General features: G+C 39.4%; 1 protein-coding gene across 2 annotated transcripts in view; it reads right to left on the reverse strand.

Annotated features, from left to right (window-relative positions):
- Positions 1-13111: 13111 nt before the first annotated feature.
- LOC126162400 (extracellular sulfatase SULF-1 homolog) overlaps positions 13112-27644 on the reverse strand; it is a 782309-nt gene continuing 767776 nt past the window's right edge. Inside the window, exons 20-22 of one of the 2 annotated variants that reach the window (XM_049918892.1) lie at positions 26555-26725; positions 25125-25215; positions 13112-15762 (exon numbers count right to left, since the gene is read on the reverse strand). In XM_049918892.1, the coding sequence (XP_049774849.1) occupies positions 15669-15762; positions 25125-25215; positions 26555-26725 (356 nt within the window). In that variant the 3' untranslated portion in view covers positions 13112-15668. The remainder of the gene's footprint in view (positions 15763-25124; positions 25216-26554; positions 26726-27644) is intronic. The other variant, XM_049918893.1, reaches the window with a different exon arrangement.

Consider the following 27644-nt stretch of genomic DNA (forward strand, 5'->3'; position numbering starts at 1 on the left):
TGTGTGTGTGTGTGTGTGTACTCTTGCAACATTGTTGTAAAGTGAAAATGAAATAAGATATTGCAGTGCCCGTGTCTGTAAGAAGTACAATGCTGGTTTGAGTCCCAGTCCAGCACAAATTTTCGAAGTCGTCATTCCATTCCTCAGTTTGAGGTTGCCCGTATTCGCAACTGCAGTTACATTTCACATATTTCCTGTGTGTGCAAATGAAATGTCTTGCACAGTCACTAGAACAGAATACCAGAGAATATGTAGGGGATATTTTCAGAAGATATATTGACAGATATTAGTGTCACTTTGGCCACATGAAACAGTAAATTGTGTTGAAAGAGATACTGTAAACGGCCTTGTCGGGAGTACCCAAGGCAGATGCAAAATTATGAATTGCTGTCCATGATTGGCATACTTCTTTTTGTTGTGTTACGTGTATAGGGTAGTGATGATGATCTTATATTGTACTGATCATTGTCTAGATTCATGTCTTTTATTTACTGTCTCTAACCAGCATAGAACATATAGCTGTGACAGCACCAGTCAGTCACATCCACTGAGTCTCCAGTATGTAAACAACAGTAGGAAATTACAACTATAATGTCTAAATAATATTGAGATATTCCGTCTACATTAATATGGTGTTTTAGTTTCCCAGTAGCCATTTTAACATAAAGAACAGAATATAGAATTATTCCAGCTCTGCTTGACAAATGGCATGGACTAATGTTTAGCTCACTGATAAAGTGAAGAATCGTGCAGTAATTTGTTTTCAGCAGCAGAAATATTCCAGTTGTGTCAAGCGAATCCAGACCCTTGAAGAAGTTATCTGAATTGGTGTGAAACTGCACAGTTCATCACTACGTCAGTGGTCTGGGACATTCGGTTTTGACATGGGCTTTCAGTGTGTACCAGGACTGCAAACAAAAAAAGTAATTAGATAACTATTTTTTGAGGTGATACTTAATGCCTTGTGACAATCCCTCATATAGGATGACTCCTACATAGAAGATAACAACAACCAGCCATTTTTTACACTGCTATTTCTTTATTTAAACAGCACCATTACTGGTTTCGAACTGACATGTTCATCTTCAGATGGCTAGTTCACATTAAGATACAGTTTACATTAGCTTTTGCCTTTTGTTTTCCCAACTGATGAAATTTCCTTGGGATGGTGGTGCCCTACAGCCAAAACAAGATGTGAGATAATTTCTTTGACTGCCATTGAACGCTACCTTACCCAATGTTCTTCAGACTCCAAACCCAGTACCTCATTCCACATACACTTTACTAACTGTATCCTAACCCACAACTACTTCGCGTTTAAGGTAAGGTATGTAAACAAATACGCAACACAACAATGGGCACCCGCATGGCACACTTCTATGCCAACCTTTTTATGAACCATATAGAGGCGACATTCCTAGCCTCCCAAAACACCAGACCCCCAGTCTGGTTCATGTTCGTTGATAATATCTTCATGATCTGGACCCAGAGCCAAGACACCCTATCTTTGTTCCTTCACAACCTCAACACCTTCTCTCCCATCAGCTTCACATGATCCTCATCAACCCAGCATACCTAAATTTTGACAGCTGTCTTTCCTTTCACACCACAAACTCTCCCCCCCCCCCCCCCCCCCCCCCATACAGCCTGGCTACCTGGGGACAGTGTAGCTGCAGTGACAAAAACTCCCTTGCTCAATTACTGAGGGTCTCACCAAGGCACTATCCCCCAGACCCAATCCGCAAACATATCTCCTGAGCCACTTCTCCTCACATTAACAATCCTCCCACCACCCCAGAAACTAACCACAAAGGAGTGTCCCCTTCATCACCCAGTACCATCCAAGATTGGAACAACCTTCGCCAGGGCTTTGATTACCTGTCATTGTGCCCTGAAATGAGGGGCATCCTACCCGAGATACTTCCCACCAGTCCTACAGTGATGTTCTGTTGCCCACCCAACCTCCACAACATCCTAGTCCATACCAGTCCCAACCCCTTGCCATAAGGATCATATCCCTAGGAAGATCTAGGTGCAAAACCTGCCCAGTCCGCCCACCCAGCATTTCCTATTTCAGACCTGTCACAGATTCAGCCTACCCCATCAGGGGCTGGGCCACATGTGAAAGCAGACATGTAATTTAACTGCTCTGCTGCAATCATAGCACAGCTTATTATATTGGTATGATTACCAACCAGCTGTCCACCAGGATGAATGGCCACTGCCAAAAAGTGGCCAAGAGCAAAGTAGGTCACCCTGTAGCACAACATGCAGCTGAACATAACACACTTGATTTCAGTGGCTGCTTCACTGCCCGAGCCACCAGCTTTTATGAACTGCGCAGGTGGGAGTTAGCCTTTCCATTCCCATAATTATCCTGGCCTCAAACTTCGGTAACGTACTATCCCCACTCCCTCCACCCAATAGTTTCCACACCCTCTGTCCTATCATCTCCTCCCCATCCTTGTCTCCCACCCTGTTTATTTGCATCTGCCTGTCTTTCCCTGCTCCTCTCATTTTTTGTTCCTTTTTCCCCACCTCCCTGCCCCACAACCTCCCGATGCTGCACCTGTCGGCAGTCTAGTCCCTGCACTCTCTGCCAGACAGCGTCGGTCTCCCTCCCCACCCGTACAGTACTATCCCTTCCAACCCCCCCCCCCCCCCTCGACCCCCCCACCCCTAGATTGCTGCATGCATCCAACATGATATTGCATTCCTGTGGTCGAAAGCTATAAGTGAGTGTCTTTCAATCATGCCTATCTGCAACTTGACCCATCTTCTTTATGGTAAATAGCAATCGTATCTTTTCCTACCTGGAGTTTCCATTGATTGACTTTTGCTGAATGGCTTTCTTCCATCCTACAAACCTGTGATGTTTTCCTTTGTTACTCTGCTAAGTAGTATTACTCTTCTCAGTGTCCATTCTTTCTTTTCTTTTCTGTGTTGATTGACTGCCTTCCAAACCGCATCTACTTCCGAACCACACTGTTTCAACGTCCGTCTGCGCACAACACACCGTGTGGGTTGTTGATGCAGCATCTAATGCCCCAGATTCTTTCCTCCAATAGGTAATTACATTTATTCCTATTGATCCTACTCCATCCCTCATCCTCACATACTTTAGAGTTTTATTTTACACACCTGCCTGTGCCATACGAACTTTGGATCCCCAACCTAACCCATCCCCCCCTCCCTCACTCTCTGCTTATCGCAACACCTGCACACTCCCATACCTCATCGTTCCTTTTCACCCACATTTCTGTTTGTTTTTAAAGTATTTGTGCTTAGTTTTATGTGATTTCACTCAGTTTCCCATATTTTTATGTATCCTCGCATATTTTTGCGTATCTGTGCCTGTTTCTGCGTGTCTTTACATATTTGATCTTTTTGCTTATCCAGCTCCTCTCACAAAACATCAACACCTATTTTGCCCATTCCTTCGTCATTCCCATTTCGTTTGCATCATTCCTAGCACAACAGACCCTTGCTCCATCTTTCTGCACCAGTTTAGAAAAGTATCGACTTCCCTGGCTAAAACCCAGTCCCACATCCTGTTTCTCAAATGCTGCCTAAACCATGGAATCCCCCCAAATGGCCTAACTGTAAAGATTCCTTTTTCTGGATCCCACCCCTCCTTTCACAATGACCTACACTTTTCAGATTCTGTTAATCCTTGGCCCTCACTAATCTGGTTCTACAAAAAAACATCTCCATGGCACAGGCATCCTTGAAGCTCCTTTGCTCTCTCCACAAGATACTACTACATTGTGATCCCTACTTCATATATCACATATCTCAAATTGAACCACTTGCTCTCCAGCAGCTGGAGGAGTGTTCCAGGCAGCACCTCCATAAATTATCCAACCTGGGCCACCACTATCCCAACCCCTACCGTACCCGCAGTGTTCCTCCCCATCCACCCCTCATAGCAGCTAAACCCTGCCTGGCTGACCTTTTTAACTTGCCATATTAACCCTATTAACCCTCCACCAAATCCAGAGCCAAAACATTGTTAACATTTCCACCAAAACCTTCAGCTCCACTGAAGTGTCAATCCCATCCAAAGGCCTCACCTTTAGCCCCTTTAGCCCTCGACCCCAGTTTAACTGTGCTGGACTTGTCAAAGACCTACTCCCCTCTTCCCGATCCCTGCAATGCAAGCTATTTGCCACCAATTCCTCCAATGAAAACCACCCCAATTCCAGCATTGAACCCTGCCTCTTCCAGTTTGTACCACCATCCAACCATGACCCCCCGCCCCCCTCCCACATAACCACCTGTTGGTCACCATCCAGAAATTCCTTACCTCTATCTTAGCCTCACCATCCTTCCCCAGGTCCCTTCCTCAGAACACCAAACCTTCAGTAGAAGAAAGAACAGCCATATACAACCTCAAAACAAATCCTGACCTAATCATCCTATCTGCATACGAAAGTTCCACCTCTGTTGTTATGAATCTGGCAGAATGCCTCCACCAATTATCTGACTCCTCCATCTATAAACTCTGCCAGAGTGATCCCATCCCAGAAGTCCAACACAATCTCCAATCCCTGACACCTCGCACACTCACCATCTACATGCTCCCCAAGATCCACAAACCAACGATCCTAGACATCCCATTGTGGCTGATTATTGTGCCTGTACTGAAAGAATTTCGACTCTCATTGACCACAACCTCCAACCAGTTGTCCGTAATCTAGCCTCCCATGTCAAAGACACCAAACACGTCCTTCACTGACTCTACACCATCCCCACCACTTTACCTCCTGGATCCCTACTTGTCACTGTTGATACCATCTCCCTGTACACCAACATTCCTCATGCCCATGGTCTTACTGCTTTTGAACACTACTTTTCCCAACTTCCTTCAGGCTCCAAACTCACTACCTTGTTCTTCATACACCTTACTAACAGTATCCTAACCCACAACTACTTCTCATTTGAAAGGAAGGTCTATAAACAAATCTGTGGCACAGCAATGGGCACCAGCTTAGCATTCTCCTATCTTCTTAGCCTCGTGAAACACCAAACCCACAGTCTGATTCAGGTTCATTGATGATATCTTCATGATCTGGATCCAGGCCCAAGACTCACTATCTTCGTTCCTTCACCACCTCAACACCTTCTCTCCAGTCCACTTCACTTAGTCCTCCTCTACCCAGCGTGCCACCTTCCTAGATGTTGACCACCTAATCTCTGATGATTCCATCTGTACCTCTGTCCACATTAAACACACCAACTACCAGCAGTACCTGCATTTTGACAGCTGTAATTCCTTTCACACCAAAAAATCGCTCCCTTATAGCCTGGCTACCAGGGGGCGACGTATCTGGAGTGACAAAAACTCCCTTGCCCAGTATACTGAGGGTCTCACTGAGGCCGTCACAGACAGGCACTATCCCTCACTCGTAGTCTGCAAACAAATCCACCCTGCCATTTCCCCTCATAGCCCCAATCCTCCCACAACCCCCAAAAAGTCAGTCACAAATCTATGTCCGCTTCGTCACCCAGTACTACCCCGGACTGGAACAACTGAATCACATCCTTCACCAGGGCTTTGATTCCTTGTCATGATGCCCTCAAATGAGGGAAATCCTGCCCGAGATACTTTCCACCCCTCCTAAAATGGTATCCTGTCGCCCACCCAACCTCTACAGATATCCCTATCCACTCCCAATCTCAGCCCTTTGCCACAAGGATCATACCCCTGTAGAAGACCCAGGTGCAAAACCTACCCAATCCGCCCACCCAGCATTTCCTATTCCACTCCTGTCACAGGTTTATCCTACCCTATTAGGGGCTGGGACACCTGTGAAAGCAGCCATGTCATTTACCGGCTCTGCTGCAATCATTGCACAGCTTTTTATATTGGTATGACTACCAGCCAGCTGTCCACCAGGATGAATGCCTACTGCCAAAAAGTGGCCAAGAGCAAAGTAGGTCACCCTGTGGCACAACATGCAGCTAAACATAACACACTTGATTTCAATGGCTGCTTCACTACCCAAGCCACAAGCTTTTCAAATGGGAGTTATCCTTACAACACATTCTCCACTCCGTAATTATCTGGTCCCAACCTACAGTTACATAATGTCTCTACATCCACCACCCAACAGTGCAGCCCCTCTGTCCTACAATCTCCTCCCCATTCTCATCTCCCACACTGGTTATTTGCAGCCCTCTGCCAACACATCCACCTGTCTTTCCACTCTCTTCTCCTTTTTTGTTCCTTTTTCCCCACCTCCCTGCCCCACAACATCCTGACACTGTGCCTGTTGGCAGTCTAGTCCCTACACACTCCACCAGACAGCATCCATCTCTCTTCCCACCTGTACACTACTATCCCTTCCCCACCCCTCCAGATTGCTGCTTGCATCTCACTGGGTTATTTCCCCTCGAGCTTCAAACTATTGTAAGGCTGTATGCAAACACGTAAATGGTTCAGAAGCAGCTTGGTATGTTTTCATCTTCATTTTCCGCACCACTAGTTGATGGGATGCTGGTGGCATCATCTTTATCAGTAATGAGTTTTAGAATTTCACTATCCTGCAGGATCTGGTGCCCTAGACCTGCATCATCGACATTTACCCATTTTTTCAATTTTTAATTTTTATTTAACTTTATCACATTCACAGGAACTGACTTCTTTTTGCATACTGAGATTTCTGGACCTATCATTCTGTTTGTTATTTTCAGTTAGACTTTGAGAACGTTCCGCCGTACTGAAAATTGTATGTAGGACGTCTTTCAAATCAGTATTCTCATAATTTATTAACAGATGTTCTTCTCCCTCCTCTTCTCTTTCTTACAATAACTTACATAACAATTATTTTTTGTAGTTCCATTTAAAAGTCTTAATAATGCCTTGATCCATGGGCTATGACAAGGAGGTTATGTTATGGGGAAGAAACATTGCTTTTATGAACTCATCCTTTCTGTTTGAGATATGACATGATGGATGAGTTGGTGCATTAGCAAGGCGCAGTATTTTTTCTCCCTTTTGCTGTTCTTTAACCTACAAAGGGTACAAAAACTTCAATAAACTATTCCTTAAAAATTATACTGTCCACTCAGGCACACTTTTGTGAGGTATAAACAAGAGGCGTTGCAGGTATATTAATATGTTTGAAATAGCATGGTTTCTTATATTTACCAATGATGATCATAGCCAGTTGGCTGCTACCAGTAGCATTTCCACCAGCTAAACCAGTAAAACATTCCTTGCTTATTTTAGGACAAGGTGCAAGAATTCATGGTGTGAAGCAAGATTTTTTTGGCAAAGCTTTGCAATAAATTAGGTCCAGCTTTGTCAGCATTGTAAATGTTTTCAAGTGCATTCTCTTCTCCACTCAATAGGTTCCTTAGTTTGATTTTGAAAGAATCAGCAAACAGTTTTTCCCCTTGTATTTGAAGCTCAGAAAAGCCATATTTTTTAACCAGCTCATCCTTGCTTTAAAATTTGACAGCCCTCCAAGATTTTCATTAAATTGAAATGTCTTTTCACATAGAAAGTGACAAGAGATATTGGGTTGGTGTAGTGTTTGTGTAGTGTTTTTCCATAAGTTTAATAAACACAACATATACATGTAACAGGGATTTTAGTTATACATAGTATATTCTCCTTCACTATTTACAACAGTCTGCCAATGCTGGGCTAACTTTTCGATTCCATGATTATGGAAATTGTGTGGTTTTGAAGTGAAGAAGTCACTGAGTCATGTTCAGAGTCCATTTTCTGTTCAATAGAGACCAAAAAAGGTGAAAATCTGAGGGCACAAAATCCTGTGTAGTGTTTTTTGTTAGTCTGGCAGTTACACCATAGTGAAGCAATTTGTAGTACACCACATCACTATTCCAACAAATGCATGACATAATCTTTCGTGGATGTGCACAGGTCTTTGTTCAGGGAATTGCTGCTTTGTTTGGGCTCAACCATTCCTTTCTTTTCCTTATATTAGCATGAAGACACCATCTCTTGTCTTCAGTAATGATACAGGATAGGAATAGTTGGTGTTGTTCATAAGCCAATTTATGACGAGCTAGCAGAGATGCACCCACTGATTTTTGTGATTTTGACTTAGAGCATGCAGTACTTGCACACCCGATTTTTGAACCTTTCCCATTGCATGCTTTTGTTGCGTGATGGTGGAGTGATCATAGTTCATCACATTTTATCAGTGCTAGAGTGCTTTGATGTGGATCATAGTGGGTTAATGCTTTTAAGTGATTTTCATCAAACTCTGAAGGTCATCCTGAATGTGAAGAGTCACTAATGTCAAAACGATCATCCTTAAAATGAGAAAATTATTTTATTGCCATGGTCGGTCCAGTAACATTATCCCCATACACAGTGCAAATGTCTCTGGGTGCCTCCGCTGCTATGACTCCTCTATTGAACTCCAACAGAATAAGATGAGGACTGTTCAGAAAATTCTGGAACATTCGTAATTTTGCTCCAATGGTGTATTGGAGCAAAATGTGATTATCATCACTGCACTTGCCTGTGTTTAATGTGTGACTGCTGGAAGTTTCATTGTTACATGTCTGATAGACAATAGAATGTTGTGTCACACAGGTTGCGAATTTCGAGATGGCAGAGTTACAGCAGCAATGTGTCTCCATTAAATTTCATGTTCAAGGAAACCTTTACAGAGAAACACCAAATGATGCAGGAAGCCTACAATGATGAATGCTTAAGCTGTACTTGGTGTTATGAATGGTTCACACATCGTCCAGGATGCCCTTTGACGTGTATCAATGACACTCATGTCATGAATGTCAATGAAATTGTGCATGCCAATCAAAGACTAACTGTCCAAGAGACTGCAGAGTAATGTAATGTCATGTCATGAATCCTGATGCAGCATCTTGGAATGCATTGAGTTGCCGCCAAGTTTGTACCACAACTCGTGAGTCAAGACCAGAAAGACCTTTGCTTCACAATCCATGATCAGCGTTTAGGTCACTGAAATGAGAATCAGATGTTCTTTAAGAGAATCATAACTGGTGATACATGTGTCTACAGTTACGATGTTGAGACCAAAGTTCAGTCTTCACAACGGATTGGGGAAGCTTCTCCAAAACCAAAAATGGCAGGGTAGGTCAGGTCTACATCAACATCTACATCTACATACATACTCCGCAATCCACCATACGGTGCGTGGCGGAGGGTACCTCGTACCACAATTAGCATCTTCTCTCCCTGTTCCACTCCCAAACAGAACGAGGGAAAAATGACTGCCTATATGCCTCTGTACGAGCCCTAATCTCTCTTATCTTATCTCTGTGGTCTTTCCGCGAAATATAAGTTGGTGACAATAAAATTATACTGCAGTCAGCCTCAAATGCTGGTTCTGTAAATTTGCTCAGTAGCGATTCACAAAAAGAATCCCTCCTTTCCTCCAGAGCCTTCCACCCGAGTTCCTGAAGCATTTCCGTAACACTCACATGATGATCAAACCTACCAGTAACAAATCTAGCAGCCCGCCTCTGAATTGCTTCTATGTCCTCCCTCAATCCAACCTGATAGGGACCCCAAACACTCGAGCAGTACTCAAGAATAGGTCGTATTAGTGTTTTATAAAGTGGTCTCCTTTACAGATGAACCACATCTTCCCAAAATTCTACCAATGAACCGAAGACGACTATCCACCTTCCCCACAACTGCCATTACATGCTTGTCCCACTTCATATCGCTCTGCATTGCTACGCCCAAGTATTTAATCGATGTGACTGTGTTAAGTGCTACACTACTAATGGAGTATTCAAACATTACAGGATTCTTTTTCCTATTCATCTGCATTAATTTACATTTATCTATATTTAGAGTTAGCTGCCATTCTGTACACTAGTCACAAATCCTATCCAAGTCATCTTGTATCCTCCTACAGTCACTCAACGACGACACCTTCCTGTACACCACAGCATCATCAGCAAACAGCCGCACATTGCTATCCACCCTATCCAAAAGATCATTTATGTAGATAGAAAACAACAGTGGACCTACCACACTTCCCTGGGGCACTTCAGATGTTACCCTCACCTCCGATGAACACTCACCACGAGGACAACGTACTGGGTTCTATTACTTAAGAAGTCTTCGAGCCACTCACATACTTGGGAACTAATCCCATATGCTCATACTTTAGTTAGGAGTCTGCAGTGGGGCACCGAGTCAAACGCTTTCTGGAAGTCAAGGAATATGGCATCTGTCTGATACCCTTCATCCATGGTTCGCAAGATATGTGAAAAAAGCGCGAGTTGCATTTCGGAGGAGAGATGCTTTCTAAATCGGTGCTGATGCGTGGACAGCAACGTCTCTGTCTCAAGGAAATTCATTATATTTGAACTGAGAATACGTTCAAGAATCCTGCAACAAACCGATGTTAAGGATATTGGTCTTGTAATTTTGAGGATCCGTCCTTCTACCCTTCTTATATACAGGCATCACCTGCACTTTTTCCAGTCGCTCGGGACTTTACGCAAGAGATTCGTGATAAATGCAAGCTAAGTAAGGAGCCAATGCAGTAGAGTACTCTCTGTAAAACTGAATTGGAATCCCATCAGGACCTGGAAATTTATTTATTTTCAACCCATTCAGCTGCTTCACAACCCCAGGGATGTCTATCACTATGTCCTCCATACGGGAATCTGTACGAGACTCAAACGGCGGTATGTTTGTATGATCCTCCTGTGTGAAAGATTCCTCAAATGCTAAATTTAAAATTTCAGCTTTCGTTTTGCTGTCTTCCATTGCCAGGCCAGACTGATCAGTGAGTGACTGGATGGAAGCCTTCGACCTGCTTACCGATTTTATGTAAGACCAGAATTTCCTTTGGTTTTCAGCAAGATCTTTTGCTAAGGTATGATGGTGGTAGTGGTTGAATGCTTCGCGCATTGCTCTTTTTACAGCAGCACGAATCTCTACTAACTTTTGCCTGCTCTCATTCTCCTGATCTTTCTTGTGCCGCGAGTGCAACTGCCTTTGCTTCCTGAGCATTCTCCGAATTGCGCTGTTAAACCACGGTGGGTCTTTTCCATCCGTAACCCACTTTTTTGGCACATACTTGTCCAATGTGTGATTTACAATGTGTTTAAAATTTGCCCATAATTCTTCCACGTCCATCGTACCGGAAGTAAATGAAGTCGATTCATTTACTAAGTGGGATGCCAACAACTGCTTATCTGCTCTTTCTAGTAAGAATACTCTCCTAGCCTTCTTGACTGACTTTAGAACTTTCGTAAACATAGTCGTAATGACAACATCATGATCACTAATCCCTGTCTCAATACTGACACCATCGATGAGGTCTGGTCTGTTCGTGGCTACCAGATCTAAAATATTTCCATTACGCATTGGCTGTCGATTTAGCTGCTCAAGACAGTTTCCGGATAACGTTTTCAAAAGTAATTCACACGATGGCTTGTCTGTACCACCTGTAATGAATCCATAGACATCCCAGTCTATACTAGGTAGGTTGAAGTCGCCTCCGACTAATATAGCGTGATCCGGGTACTTCTGCGATACAGAATGTAGACTCCCTTTGAATGTTTCTAGAACTGTCACAGTGGAACCTGGTGGCCGGTAATAACACCCCACAATTAACTTTATTTCCCCTAGCCCTGTTAAATGTGTCCAGATAACTTCACAATCACACTCTACTTCAACCTCAGTAGACACAATATTTTTGTCAACTGCAATGAAGACACCACCTCCTACGGTGTCTAATCTGTCTTTCCGATATACGTTCCAACCCTCACTAAATATTTCAGAACTTCCTATCTCAGGGTTCAGCCAGGTCTCAGTCCTGAGAATAATTTGTGCACCACACGCTTCCTGGAGGGCAGTAAATTCAGGAACTTTATTCCAAACACTCTGAAAATTTACTGCTGAGGTCAAATGTCAAAGTGATGCTGATAGTTTTCTTTGACTTTGAAGGATTAGTTCATTATGAATTCATGCCATAGGGACAAACTGTTAATCAATTGCACTATCGGGATGTGTCACAATGCATGAAATGTAGCGAGACAATTCATGGCTCTTGCATCATGATAACGCAAGTGCACATTCATCTCTGTTGGTGCATGACTACTGCACAAAAAACGAAATCACTGTGCTGCCTCATCATCCATATTCTTGAGACCTGGCCCCTGCAGACTGTATTTCTTTCCAGAGATGAAAACCCCTTTGAAAGGATGAAAATTTGCAACGACAGATGACATTAAAGAAAATTTGCAGACATCACTTTGCGCGGTCCAGCAAGAGGCATGTCAAGACTGCTTCTGGATATGGAAACAGAGTACGGAGTGGTGTATCAATTGTGGAGGAGAGTATTTTGAAGGAGACAATGCACAATAAGTGAAAAGTAAGTCTAGGAAAAATTTTGCGGACAAAGTTCCAGAATTTTTTGAACAGACTTTGTATGTTAAAAATGTTTACATTTCTCCACTTGGCACTGCATTTTTTATCATTCACAGCTCCACTCACTATCTCCAGAAGGCAAAATGGTAATATGTAAACTCAAATAGCAACAGTGAACTACAAATAAAAAATGATAATCAATAAATAAACCCATAGGAACCGGAATACCAACATACGAAACAAAATCGCTCTTGTGCACCAACCTAATAGGTTCTCCTTGTGATCATTTTTGTGTAAACCATTTGTAAACAGCGTTGTCTACATAGATCTGTGTTTGTGTTGAGCCTTATAGTTTTATGATTTGTCAGTCCATCAGCAGAATCAAGCTTACATATAAAATTTGTTAGGCTCATCTTTTTTTTATCTGTAATTGTCAATGTACCAACCTCTTACTAGATAATTTGGTTGCAGATTTGCTTTCCTATAACCTTTTATTAATCTCCTATACAAAGGACACCAAGTTTATGTCCAGGCATTTTATATGGGAAGCTTGCTTTACATGGCTAAATTGACACAGGTGATCATAATGGAATGCAAATGGTTACTGTTGTTGGCGGCAACTTGGCATTGGTGGGGGGGAAGGGCGGGTGAGGGGAGTTCACCAGGCATGCACGAGTGAGTAGCAGTTAGATTAAGCAGTCATTCCTAATCAACACGCTACTTTAAATGGAGAAATATTTACTGTACTTAAATGTTTTAAAACATTATGTTTAAAACACAGATTTATTACAATGATTTGTACATTTTCAGTTTCTTCATTTCAACACTGTTCACACATACTTGATTACAATACATACATGTTGGTTTATAAAATCACATACTGCCTCTGTAAGGAAACAGTGTCTGTACAATCTAATGAATAATACATTGAAAAGATATACAGTTAATATCTACATAAAATCAACTTTACATTGTTTACAAATCGTCATTTCTTAAATAAAAGCTTGTGTTTATTTTCAGGAGCTGTTATTTCAAATGCTAGGAGTTTTTTCCCTTTACAATGATTTGTCATGCCAGTAATATTTGAGTTAATGGTATGTCCTTAATTCTAATTTGATAGTGACTTCTATTAATCACTGCAAGAAGAATTTTATTGCCAAACTCAGAATGCACTTACTAAAGTCCAAAGTCAGGTATATAGTGTGGTATCAAATAAAAACTTTTGTCCAGCTAAAAGTCTTGCGGAGGACTGCTGCCTACTGTCCTTACGAAAATCATACCACAGGCATTAACAGTTGCGAATCAAATCAAAACACTGATGCTGTTGGAGACTCAGTATCTAAAGTTGCTCACACATTCACCTTCTTAGTTATTTTATGTATAAAGCGTTTAATAACCATGTCAAATAACTTAGTGATCTTATTAGTACAGAAAAGGTTGAAATTAAAGAAAAGAACAGTGAAAATGTTACAAACTTCTAGTACCAATAAATTAAAAGAATTCATCTGATTGCAGTTAACATGGAGCCATCTGTAAAATTTCTTATCTCACTATCACAGATAGATATCTCTCTCTCTCTCTCTCTCTCTCTCTCTCTCTCTCTCTCTCTCACACACACACACACACACACACACACACACACACACACACACACACTGAAATAAACGTGTCTCACTGACTGACTTAAAATTCATTTGGTTGTATTTCTGAATTAAATACAACAAATAAATATTATTTCATGCTACAAGAATGGCACAAACAAGAAAGTAGCAATGCTATAGTTTTGTGAACTTTTTGTATGGTGAAGCAGTTAAGTTACATGAATGAGCATTTCATAATTACTGACAGTGAATGTGAACACACATTTTTTATGAAACAATATTGTGCCGTTGCATTGTAGCTATACTCTTAGTTTTTAAACGGACATACATTTTATGACAAAATAACCATGTAGAAACAGAACTTTACATGTAGTGAAACATTCAAAGACAAGCTAACATTGTGTTAGCAGTATTTATCATTTGAAACTGTAAAAATTTATGTAGAGAAATGGATGAAAATAAAAATTACTAACAAAAGATTAAAAGAATAGTTATATGCTATGAAGCTGCAAGGGAAAACAAAATACCTGCTTTGTAACACTATTTGAGAATGGGAGCAGGTAATTCAGGGTTAAATCAGCAAAACTTCTGCAGCTACATTATGCCATTTATATAAATACAAGTTGAGAAGTTTTGTTGCCATATAGCTTTTCTGTATTTAGTAGTTTGTGCAAGTTGCAGTATTTAAATAGTAGGTTAATTATAGCTATACATCAATCACTTCCAGAGGAAAATCTTTCATATATAAGAAAATTTGTGACATTTCAGTGTGCCTGCAACACAAATACTAAGTATTAATAATTACATTATGTTTTGTGTGGCTTACAGTTTTGTTCTTCAGAGAATGTTGCAGATCTTGTGTAAGCACTGCATAAATAGGCCTCTTAATTCCTACGCGTACTGTAAAGTGGTGTTTTCAGAGAAAGATATATATTTTTTTGAAAGTGATTGACTTACACATCATTTTCACACAGTATTATCTTCTGTTTTGCAAATCCAACTCTGTAATGTGTGAAACTTTCAAAAACACATCACCTTCTTGAAGTCTCCTAAAATATTCTGAGTTATATATTTCTGATATAACAAACTAAACATTGGAAATGGTATCTCACAAATCACAAGAGCACATACGAAACAATGGGATGAAGTTCTTCAGTCAGCTTTATTCATTTCAGCACTCTTTTATGTGCAACAAAAGACAGATTTCGAATGTTTTGTGATTTAATGTGTTCAAATATAGCAGTAGTCACTAGTTACTGTGGTTTTCTCTTCAAAACATAGCAAGGATAGTTCGAAACTTGGCAAACAGGTCACAAATATTTATAATCCATTTACATAGCAAAGTTGGCATTCCATACTGCCGAATATAAATGTGCATGTTTCTATACTGAATAATACTCCATAGTACTGCTCCGTATTTTCTTCATATCAAATAATGTAGAAAAAAAACATTAATCTTAAAAATGACAGTTTTACAGTGTTCCTATATTTACATGACAGTATAAGAAGACTGCAGTTATTTTCCTCTTCAGTGTGCATTTCACCTCAGTCTTTTATATAAATTCTATAAGCTCAATAATTAATAAATTGTCTACTCTAATTTTTTTTAAAAATTGCTCATGTGAAATACAGTTTGCAGTCAAGTAGGAAAATAGAGAGAATTGGGAGATGTGGTACATTATTTTTTCATGTGCTTAGCACGTGCCTCACTGCTGCTGGTAATACTGACGGTACCTTCTCCTGCGTTGCCTCGGTGTGTGGCTCCATTCATTCTGCCATGTCTTACGTCTGTTCCATGGTCTGCAAATTCAAAAATAAAATGAGTCAGTCACTTGTCTGTGTCTAGCAAATAACATGAAGATATACATTATGGTTTTGCAGTTATTTATATTCTAGCTGAAATACTTTTTACTCAACAAACCAATGTAGAGTTTTCTCTTGCTGAATAACATGAGTAAGCTATATTGTATCCATTTTAAGAAAATAAAAAATGAAAGCAATTAATTTGAAACAAAAAGCTAATAAAGATTCAGTGTACAATGAACATGACCTGCTGAAACACTTAGAAGTAAATATTGCATCACGAACTTCAGGAATATAAGTTTATTCTTAAAAGAACTAGAGTATAAGAGGGAAAATGAAAGGTAAGAACACACATCTCTGAAGGTGTTACACACTTAAATAGTGGCTCTGATAGAGAATGGCAGTCTGAGGTAGATGGATGTATGGATCATAGAGGAATGATGAGAGAGGAGTTCAGGTGAGGGTGTGGAAAGATTGAGCATCAACAGTTAACCATGTAGTAACTAGCACTATGAGAAGTCACTGAACATGCAGTGTTAGTTCATATCGTTTGATATTAAGATGCCATGCAGTGTAGAGAGACAATATTAGTTTATAGTGAGGATACATCATCATAGGGCACATCACTGATGTAAAACATAATTTATTTCTGAAACATTACAGCCCATTTTAGATTTTATATTGCTGTTGTCTAATGAACGAGCAACAATAGTCTGAAATATGACTTAAAACTCAGACAAGTTGTGCTATGCTAGTAACAGTATCTTAAGACATGTCACACCTGATGCCTCTTTTCATTACTGTCCCCTGTAGCTTTGTATTTCCTTTTCTTTCTAAGCATATTCCGTCTTAGTTATTAAATAAATCGTTGTATTGAACCCAACTGAGCATGTAAAAGAGTGTGCAATATCTACATCTACATACATACTCCCCAAACCAGCATATGGTGCATGTTGGAGGGTTTGAGGGAAAAACGACTGTCCATATACCTCCATATGAGCCATAATCTCTCTAATCTTATCTTCATGGTTCTTACACAAAATGTACATTGGCAGCAGAAAATCATTCGGCAATCAATCTCAAATGCCTGTTCTCTAAATTTTATCAATAGTGCTCCTCGAAAAGAATCTCATCTTCCCTTTAGTGATTTCCATTTGAGTTCGCAAAGTGTTTCCATATACTTGTGTGTTGTTCAAACCTACTGGTAACAAATGTAGCAGCTCGCCTCTGAATTGCTTTGATGTCTTCTTTTAATATAACCTGCTGTGGATCCCAAATCCTCTAACAGTATTCAATAGTGGTTGCTCTAATGCCCCATATATGGTCTCCTTCACAGATAAACCACACTTCTGTAAAATTCTCTCAATAAACCAGTCAACCATTTGGCTTCCCTATTACAACATTCACATGCTCATTCCATTTCATACTGATTTGCAACGTTCCACATATATATTTAATTGACTTGACTGTGTTGTCGGTACAGTAATAATGCCATATTTGAACATTATGGATTTGTTTTTCCTACTCATCTGCATTAGCTTACATTTTTCTATATTTAGAGCTAGCTGCCATTCATCTCACCAACTAGAAATTTCGTCTAAGTTATCTTCTATCCTCCTACAGTTGTGACATCTTCCCATACATCACAGCATAATCAGCAAACAACAGCAGTCTTCTGCTTACCCTGCTTACCCTGTCCAGGGAGCCAATGCTGTAGGGTACTCTCTGTAAAACGGAGTAGGGATTCCATCAGGATCTGTCGACTTATAGAAAATAGCAGCAGTCCAATCACAATTCCCTGAGGCACTCCTGACGATTCTTTGTCATGATGAACACTCATCATTGAGGAAAACATACTGGGCTCTGTTATTTAAGAAATCTTCGATCCACTTACGCACCTGGTAACCTATTCCGTATGCGTGTACCTTCATTAGCAGTTGGCAGTGTGGCACTGTGTCAAATGCTTTTAGGAAAATCTAGGAATGTGGAATCTGCCCTTCATCCACGATTTGCAAGATCTCGTGTGAGAAAAGGGCATGCTGAGTTTCACATGAGCGATGCCATTTCACATGAGTGATGCTTTCCACAGCCATGCTGATCTGTGGAGAGCTTTTCCAGCTCGAGGAAATTTATTGTATTTGAACTGAAATATGTTCAATGATTCTGCAGCATACTGATGTTAAAGATATTGGTCTGTAATTTTGTGAGTACTGTCTCTTACCATTTTTATATACAGGAGTAACCTCTGCTTTTTTCCAGTTATTTGGTACTTTTGTGCTGGGGTAAGAGATTGTGATAAGCAGGGAGCCAATGCTGTAGGGTACTCTCTGTAAAACAGAGTAGGGATTCCATCAGGATCTGTCAACTTATTTTCTTTCAACTCTTTCAGTTGTTTCACTATACCAGTGATGCTAATTACTATGTCCTCCTTATGGGAGACTGTGCAACGGCCAAACTACAGTATGTTTATACAATTCTCCTATGTGAACGATTTCTTAAATGCGAAATTTAAAACTTGGGCTTTACTTTTGCTGTCTTCTACTGCCACACATGACTGGTCAACAAGTTACTGGGTACAAGTATTAAACCCATTAGTGATTTTATGTAGGATGTACAAGAGTTTGAAACCTTTTTCTTCCAGATAAAAGTCAAAAGCCATAACTACTTTACCGTCACATTCATTTTGAATGCAATAGTAAAATACTGAGAGAGATATGACACGCATATGAAAAAGTGGAAAATGATAATTTGAGCTTTGGTTCGGAATCAACAGCACCTTTATTAGAAGATGAAGCTACCATGCTATAAAGGTATAGAAAAGTATAGACTGTAGAGGAAAGGAGAAATTTACTTAGTCCTAGGCCAAAAGAACAACCCACCAAAAATCACTTGTAGGGCAGTACCAGTTATGAATGGTGAGCTCTAAGCACTTACATTGCCAAATGTGAAAAATGAAACTCAGAAGCAATTTACTATGTTCGGGTAAATAGTTACATCTTTTAACTTAAGACACTTGGGAGGTATGGTAAAATAAGAATTATATGAGTAAAATAAAAGACAGATCACAGAACATACAAATAGTGGAGTATTCATTGGAAGTCCATTTCCTGTTTTCAAATCTTGGGAGCAGAAGGACTGATAATGGTAATTACAGGTTATCTGAGTAACAGAAAAACAGCCAAGTGTGTAGTGTTTCAGAATACACTCAAGAGGATTTTTTTTTTTGCTGTAGACTATTTGTACAGCACAGTTTGTCCTTGATGAGAGCCTTTTCAGTTAGACTTTTTCATCAGCAGATTCTCTTCAGTACTTTATTCCTATAAAGGTATCCTCACAGTTGATTATGTATGCATAAGTAGTGACTGATTAGAAACAAGTGATGTTCTGTTTGTGTACTGGCCAGATTTCACAATTGAGGTGACCTTTTAACATAGCTCATATAGAAGTGATGAAGTTTTGGAAATGTTTTACAGTAAATAAGTTGGAGGTAGGGCAAAGACAGATGATTGTAGGTTAAGCTTTTTATGCCATATGGACCTCATTTCATTGAAAAGCTGAAGATGATCTCGCCTTTGCTAATTGATAAATTCTTGTTGAGCCACAGTCACCTGAAAGATTTTATCATATGCTTCCTTATTCTTTATTGATTAGTTAAGATATCTTTCAAGGATCCTTAGGCTACCAAGGTTTAATCTGATTCAAGTTTATTGATGATACAGTTTAGATTTCTTGATTTTCTGCAAGAATTTCAACTTTTTGCTGTTTTTACTAATTTATTTGTCATTTAAATATCACCTTCGGTTCATTGTTTGTTTGTTTGTTTGTGTGTGTGTGTGTGTGTGTGTGTGTGTGTGTGTGTGTGTGTGTGTGTGTGTGTCCTTGGAACACACTGTGAAGTTTGAAATATTTAATCTTTCCTTGGCATATTAAACATTTGAAAAGCTCAGTCGGTCAGAGAGAATCATCAGAGATAGTCAACGTTTCACAAGCTGCAAGTGACATTGCTCATGCTACAAAAAGGAAGAAAGAGCATGTAGGTCCAACTGCCCTATCGCAAACCTTATTCAGCTTCTGCATACACTTGTAAAAACTTTTTGTATAAGTAAATAATGTGAACATTAATCTTTTCCCAAAAAAAGGATTGATTTAAAAGTTCAAGGACTACTGTCAAAGACAGCTAATATTCAAACCTTCCCTTTTGGCTGTACAGCCTTCAGGCCGAAGAATGGAAAGAGGAGGGGGGGGGGGGGGGATGACACTTTTCCCTTTTCCTGCAGCTGCTCATATAGAAGATTATTTCTGGGATATCCTGGCATCGTTATACCTTAATGATGACCTTCCTAAATATCAAAGAAACAATAATAAGATGAAGTCCTTAAAGTAACTAGCAGAACACTCCTCTCAGACTTTTCTGGCCTGACCAAAATTGATGAGGCATCCAGTCACAAAATTACTTCTTTTTGATCGTGGTCTTATAATGAGTCTGTGTTTTTCTTAAACTGCACCATAAAATGAGGTCCATACTACCATAAACATTTCCCATTCCTACCAGAGCGATAATCATGCAGCTGAAATACACAGTAGTTTCAGATTTCATGATTTACTCAGAGGAGCAACACTGTACAAAAATTGGCAGCTACATATTTGAAGCCATACTAGCAAAGTATAGGTTTACCACTATGAACTAGGGAAAAAAGGTAAACAGTGGTCACACTTGAATTTGTGCAGCTAATTTATGAAGTTGTCTGCTGAACCCCTCCAGTGACATGTACTGATTACCATAAAACTTCCAATAAGGATGAAAGCTGCCTGCTCTATAGTGTGATTCATGAACGATGGTGGTCAGCACAGGTCGAGGCACAGACAGCAACAGTTTCAGTAAACAAATAGAGGAACTTTGCACTTGAAGAAACTGTATGCTACAAATTCTCTCTCTCACTTGGTTACGTAGAATTTGTTGCTTATCAGAACTCACAATCAAAGGAATAAAAATTCAGTAAATAACTTGCTATTGTATAGGATAAAAATTATAAATCAAAGTTGGAACCAGCAGAGGAGCACTATGCCAAAATTGAGTTGCAGCCAGAGTCAGTCATAGCTGGCCAGAGGACTGCATTTTCAGGATGCCTCTGTGTTGACAGACTACACTGGGCTAGTCCTCAAGAGTTATTGCAACTGATTAAGATAACGGGTTCATTGCCCAGTGCAGAACAATTGGTGTGACCCAGGAACACTGCTGTTACTTTGAAATCAGCAGGAAACAGCAGTATTTAACTGCAGTTGAACCAGATCATCATGTTTCAGGCGGCTGGGGGTTTGTCTGCGGCTTTCCACTGGTTTGTCTGCAGCTTTCCCACATGTCACACCTGTCCCCAAACGATCTACAATGCCCATGGTGGACTTGGGCATATCCTAATAAAGATACACACAAGAATTATCCACATTCCATTTCTGCACTGAACAGAATATGGATTGCTTTGGGAACTGATGGATTAACGACAACCAGGAAGATACACAGCACGCTGATAGCAGAGGAGTGACAGCAGTAATGTTACAGGGGCAATAAGATATGTAAGTAGCAGTACAAACCTTCTTATTTTCATGCATGGAATTCCGTACATCCTTTGGTTTGATGTCCCCATACCTTTTTTCATAATGTCTGGGTTATATCCCGCTGTAGTGTTTGGTAAGAGATGAAGGACTGAACTGTTAAATCTAATGATATACACCCAGTGAAATTTACCTTGACATTCCACCCCATGCATTGCCCATATCCCATAGTATGTTGGCTTTGCCATAAAAAGTGCATTAACCAGCCTGAGAATGTGTCTGACCCAGGCATAGAAAACTTGGATACTATGAAAACATCATAATTTTGTAATGGTGATTCAAAAGAGGCATAATTTTTTCTGCAAATAAAGAATTTCATAGAGTAAGTGTTTTTGGATGACAAAGGGCGATAAAAGTAACATGTATATCAGTAATCAAATATAGTCATAACATAGGGTTTAAGGTCATGACCAAGTCAGGAATATTAGGAGGTGTAACTCGGAAAATGTGACACCCAGAGAAAATAGTTAACAGGTACTACTTTGTTCATTAATGTGAGTTTAAGTCATGATACAGTGCCAGTGGCTTAGAATGAGAATAAAGAGATGCAATGGTATTGTTTGGTTAGGTTTTACTGTCTTCATTCAGCATTGTCTTAAAGCAGCCTACATGCAGAGATACCACACGTATGCGAGATGGTCATCAAACCTAACATTATTAGTTGAACCGCTCCATGTCCCTTGAGAAGCAATTTTCATGATAGCAGTAAACCCACCAGCAACAGCTGACTGAACAAAAGAAGTGACATAGTGGGAAACTCTAGTAGATGTTGGAAGAGATGTAGAAGTAAAGGAATTAAAGCGATTTTTTATTGTATGGCACAGGTGGGGCATCCATAGTCAGGAAATTGCAAGATTAATGTACAGCACAGGTGAGGCTTGTATAGCACCTATAGCTGGGTCTGTGGTATAAATCTGCCAGAGAGAGAGGAATACAGGATGAAAAGAGGAAGAAAGTTGGTACAGATTCCCAAGTCATGACATTTTGAAACAGTGACAAAAACAACTTTACCATAGGTCTCTTACTATTGCAAAAAAACTTTTCTGAATTGCTAACATATAAGAATGTGGAACAAAAGGACAATACACGTATCACATAGTTCACACAGGCCAGTATCACTAAGCAAGCGGGCAGTGCACGAATCACTCTGTTTGCATAGGTCAGTCCTGTTTCACCTAGGTTAAGGTAGAGTGTAGCCACAATATGTGTATTCTCCTTGATAGTTGATAATGATAGGTTGTTGCAAGTAGTTTTCACTATTTGCTTGCTCACAGTGATAAAGTAACAGAATTGTATGCATATAGATTAACAAAATGAGAAGTGTGCAGGATAAGTGATGTCTTTTTTTTTATGTTGACCCCAGATAATGTGTCATATTATTTGTGCACATGCGGGGTATAACACAATGCAGTATTTGAGTATTTCATTTGAATTGTTGGAGGAATATGATATATGTAATAGGCAAATGTGGGAGACACGAATTTAGCATGCAAAAAGTAAATAAGTTAAAATGCCTTCCTGGTTCTCATTACCCTCCCACAATCTGAAATGCCATACCTGCTAAAAGGATTAAAAGTGACCTGAAGTAAACAATGTGCAGAGAAGAATGTATGGACTTCATGGTTGAGAGGGCGAAGTGATATGAATGAAGGTGGAAATGTGGTGAATTTTTCTTCATGGAAGGAAGGAAATTGTAACGATAAAAAGTTATAAATGAGACATGGAACCAGTAGAGGAGCACCATGGTAAAATCAAGCCACAGTCAGAGTCAGTCGCAGCTGGCCAATGGACTGTGTTTTCAGCATCTTCACAACACTTCTGTGTTGAGAGACATCAGGCCAGCCTGTAGAAGGTATTGCAGCCAATTAAGACAATGGGGTCATCATCCAGCACAGAACAATTGGTGCAACCCAGGTACATTGCTGTTAGTATGAAATCAGCAGGGAACAGCAGTATTTAACCACTGCCAGCTGGGCAACATGTGATGCCTAGTCTCTGTCAATCAGAGTCATCACTGTAATTCTGTTACCACTGGGTCACAACGTGGTATCACTCACTGCCTGTCTTCCCAGCTCAAGCAGCCAACATTGTGTCTGCCCATGCTCTTCAGTGTCAGTCCAGACTATGACTCAGAGCAAAGCTGTCACTATGTACCAGGGACACTGTGACTTTATGCAGTGGAATAGATGTCGGTGACACTCCATATCCATAGCACCTATGGCCAGGTATTACAGTCCCAGCCAGAATACCAGAGATGCCAGCTCAGCACTCTGTCCACTCCACTCACCGTACACTCGCCTGTAGCTACAGTGCTGGATATTATGAGGGAACACCTGAGTGTGCCAGAAAATAGAGCAGTTCAGAAGACTGTTTGAGAAAATAAATTAGTAAAGGACTATTGTTCATCACAGCTGGTTTGTCTGCAGCTTTTCCACACATCACATCTGTCTCCAAATCATCCGCAGACCCATACAATGCCCACAGAAGACTCGAACCCATCCTCACAAACAAGAATAATCCATGTTTCCCTTCTGCACCATTATACTTCAGTCATGTTCGGTTCTTGCACTGGCTACAACATTCGTGGCAGAGTGCTCAGGACATTACTGAACACTCACTGGCTGTCAGAGAATACTGATAAAGAATGAGCATAAACTTGACCCGCAATGTTTGTGACTCTGACTGTAACAGTCAGCAGTATGAGTTATTGGACATACTATGAGTCATAACAGTAGATTCTGGTAACTGTTAACAAATCATTCGGAGTCTCATAACCTTTTGTTCCAGTTATAAAAGGTAATTTTATTTCCAATACAATTTGGCACACATCGACTATCTGAATGTAGCTTCTTTTCAAACATTGATTATCTTCGTGATCTAGCTTACAATATTGGGTAAATGTTACTTTCTCAGTTTTCACTTGTGCTACATCCTGTCTTCCTGTTACCATTTCTTACTCGATTATTAAACACCCTTCTTTGTGTTTCCCCTCACACTTGTTATTAGTGTCATTTTTTTGTGAAATCATTAGCTGCTTTCCATAATTATTTGTTCATTATGAAACTTCGAGTTCCCTAATAATCCATTTGCATCTAACTGGATGATTCTGCAGCATTTCAGTCACTGCTATTACTGTTTTAATTTTTACTTTAAATATTTACCTTAGCTCACAAGACTTAAAAAGATGCAAATGTTTAAATTCCATGTTTCTATTACACTAACTGATAAGCAGATGCATTTTTTGCTGTGGTATATTATGGAAAATGAATTTAAATTAATAACTGTTGCTTCTTAAAGGTTAATTTCAAAAGCCTCTGCCAGCTGGCAGTGGGACTGCAACTAATTTCAGAGCAACAAAGCCATTTGCAGTGATGCATATACTACATAGCATTGTTGTAAAGCATCCCATCCCATGCAAGGGATACAAATGACAATGAAAGCAGGACTGTTAAAATATTTTTTGTCTGAAATAAATGCTAAGCCATTGTTTGTTTATTTTTAATGAAATTAACTATGAAATGATTCAGCCATGCAGAAGCTCACAGAAAATCCCTAGTGAACTAAGTAACACGAAACTTCTGTGCCAAATGATGTAATTATCTATGCTAAAGGAATAAGAATTTACTTCCGTATCTATGATCTTACATTAAAATCTCTTTACGTGCATTCCAGTTTAAGAGTGAGCTTTAAAATGTATCTGAGAGTGACATACTGACAGGTTAAATTTATAGTTTTTTTCATTTACTCACTTTGATAACTTCTTCCTCTGTTTATTTGGAGTTAGCATGAGAACTGACTCACTGATGATGTGCTTAGCTGATGGCCTATCTAGACTGGGATCTTGAAAGAAATTCATAAGACAAACAATGAATGTAGGAGGTGTTCAAAAGGGAGGGTAGTTAAATTACAGAAGACAGTTAATGACCAAAAAATTAACAAAGGACAGGGGAATGTGTCAGATTCTCCATTGTATAATGCAAGGCCAATTGTGCAATTTATTATTTTATATTTTGCATTTGTTAAGATGTTCATTAAGCATATTAATAAGTTCACCAGCCATGTCCAGGTCTCCCAGCAAAATAGATACCAATTCATAAAAGAAAAATCAAACCATTTCTGTTAATTTCACCATTAAGTTGGCACCTTAATTTTGTCATTTAATCTGATTGTGTCAGCTGCTTTACTATCTATCAGATATCAAAAAGAGTCTAAAATAAGTACCTCATCAAGTTTGAAAAAATGATTATATGAATATAAAGTACATTCTGAAGTTCTTTCTCCAATGCAGAACATTCAAGTATCCTGTGATAATGAGTGGCCCAAATAGTACAAAAGGATATTTGCATCTAATATAGAGGAAAATGTTGACTAAGTGAAATAGCAGATTATATAACTAAATTTTCCTTGAATTTAAGATGTCTTTTTGGAGAATGAAACACATACAGAGGTGATAACAATGACCTATTTTCATGGTTTCTAGATAAACATCATTAATTGACTACATGACCATAAGTCATTATGAGTCAAAGAGAAAATACACCTGAATTTGTGATATACAGTGTTCTGTAACACATTTTTGTACTTTAAAAACTTATTCCAAAGTACAACTCTGGATGTAGTTTATCCAATACATGAACAGCTAGGAATACTTTCTCTCTAAAACTTGCCATAACACTATGTTATTCTTATTCTTAAACTACATACCTACATTTCTTTGCCACAGTTTATATATCTTAACAAAATTGGATAGCCTCATTATATAATATGACTTTGTGTGTGTGTGTGTGTGTGTGTGTGTGTGTGTGTGTGTGTGTGTGTGTGTGTGTGTAGAAAAAAAAAAAAAAACGCAGAACTATAAAAAATTTTAGCATCTTGTGGTGTGTTCACATCAAAATGTCTTTCATAAAAACTGTGTGTCAGAACTTCAAGATGATTTTCACTATGTAGCATGTGTGATAGATAGTTTTTACGATAAGATTTCATCACAGTTTTTTTATACTTTATATGAATTATGTAGAAATCAGGTAATAAGAATTTTTTTTTTACTGTGAGTTATAGACTGTACTTAAATATTTACAGGAGATTTCACTGTGTACATTACCAAATGTCTCAAATCAATGCTAAGAAGTAGTTTATCAAATTTGATTGAAAATTTCAAACAAATCAATGTACTCCATACCTTGAAAGTGTACATGCTTGTGCCTCCTGTAAAGCTGCGCATCAGCAGCTGCATTCCCAACAGTGCACTGTGCACTACCACGACAACCCTTCAGCTTTTCCAGCTGGTCATGCAGATATGACAGCTCAGAAGTGTTGAGAGAATGGACTCGATTCCACTGTTGAAATGGATCTGTGTGGACAGCAATAGCAATATATTATATGCACTGAATATATATATATATATATTTCCTTCGTGGAATGTGTCAGAATATATTATTAGTCTCAACAGTTACTTATGATGTGCAGATTGTTTCAAATTTTCTTACAATGCCTATTGTCTTGCAGTCAGCCACATCAGGTACGATCAATCTGTATGTAGGTGGCAAATCTCTTATTTGTAGCTGTAGCTACATGGATTTAGACATTGACATACCAAAATATAAGTTGGAACATGCTTTGCAGCACAGTAATAATGACTTTAAAATAATGCTAATATCATTCTAAATAATGGCATTCTTATTTGTAACTATACCTACATGGATGTAGACATTGACATACCAAAATATAAGTTGGAGCATGCTTTGTAGCATAGTAATCATCATTTTAAAATATGCTAATATGATTGTAAATAATGATATTATGTTTGTGACACACTGTATAGTTTGCTTTGTTAATTTCAGTTAATGTTGCAATATCTTATACAGTATCAACAGCCATCCCACGGAACATCCATTTCTGGTCTTAATAGACATAAATTCATCATAATTACATCATAGACAATCCTGGTTCGTCCAATAATTCAAAATAGTATCAGTAATCATATGATCTCCTGTGACGATAATGTTTTATAGTGACTAGTGGTCTAGCTATATGTATTTTAGTAGTCACTATACCACAATGCTGTAAGACATATAATATGGATACCACTGTGTACATAATCTCACTCTTAGCTGTGACTTAGGTGAACCTATGTTCTTGAAAAGAAAGCCCTAGTTGCAAAATAAAAGATTTATCTTTAAGTGCAAACACACACACACAGTGTCAAGTGAGTGAGGTGAGAAAGGATGTGAGGAGAGGCAAGGACATTTGGGAAAGGGTGGCTGATGGCT

The sequence above is a fragment of the Schistocerca cancellata genome, chromosome 2, assembly GCF_023864275.1.
Source record: "Schistocerca cancellata isolate TAMUIC-IGC-003103 chromosome 2, iqSchCanc2.1, whole genome shotgun sequence".
Taxonomy (NCBI): domain Eukaryota; kingdom Metazoa; phylum Arthropoda; class Insecta; order Orthoptera; family Acrididae; genus Schistocerca; species Schistocerca cancellata.